Here is a 388-nt window from a genome sequence, read left to right as displayed (position 1 = left end):
CGGCGGGGTGGCCATGGCCTCCATGGCGGCGGCGATCGCCGCCTCCCGCACAGCGGTGATGAACGGCAACCGGCCGCTGGACGAGCGGGAGCGCAAGCGGTTCAGCTACTTCTCCTCGCTGAGCCCCATGGCGCGTAAAATCATGGCGGAGAAGGAACGGATCCGCGAACGCTACGGGCCCGAGTGGGAGCGGCTGCCGCCCCGCCAGCAGGACGAGATCATCGACAAGTGCCTGGTGGAGCCGCACGTCCAGGCCCGCTACGCCGCGCACCGCGGTGCCGCCCGCCCCGCCGCGCCGCCCGCCTCCTACCCCAGCCTCCGCCTCAACACGGGCCAGAAGGTGGTGCGCTTCGGCGACGAGGTACCGCCGCCCCGGACGGGGACGGGG

General features: G+C 73.2%; 1 protein-coding gene across 1 annotated transcript in view; it reads left to right on the top strand.

The window, feature by feature from the left end:
• Positions 1-6: 6 nt before the first annotated feature.
• LOC104828765 (chromosome unknown open reading frame, human C1orf198) overlaps positions 7-388 on the top strand; it is a 22,595-nt gene continuing 22,213 nt past the window's right edge. Inside the window, exon 1 of the mRNA XM_010562680.1 lies at positions 7-361. Coding sequence (XP_010560982.1) covers positions 14-361 — 348 coding nt within the window. The 5' untranslated portion in view covers positions 7-13. The remainder of the gene's footprint in view (positions 362-388) is intronic.

Source organism: Haliaeetus leucocephalus, unplaced genomic scaffold, assembly GCF_000737465.1.
Source record: "Haliaeetus leucocephalus isolate CR32 unplaced genomic scaffold, Haliaeetus_leucocephalus-4.0 Scaffold162, whole genome shotgun sequence".
Taxonomy (NCBI): domain Eukaryota; kingdom Metazoa; phylum Chordata; class Aves; order Accipitriformes; family Accipitridae; genus Haliaeetus; species Haliaeetus leucocephalus.
The sequence above is the reverse complement of the archived record's forward strand: the minus strand, read 5'-3'. Positions and strand labels throughout refer to the sequence as shown.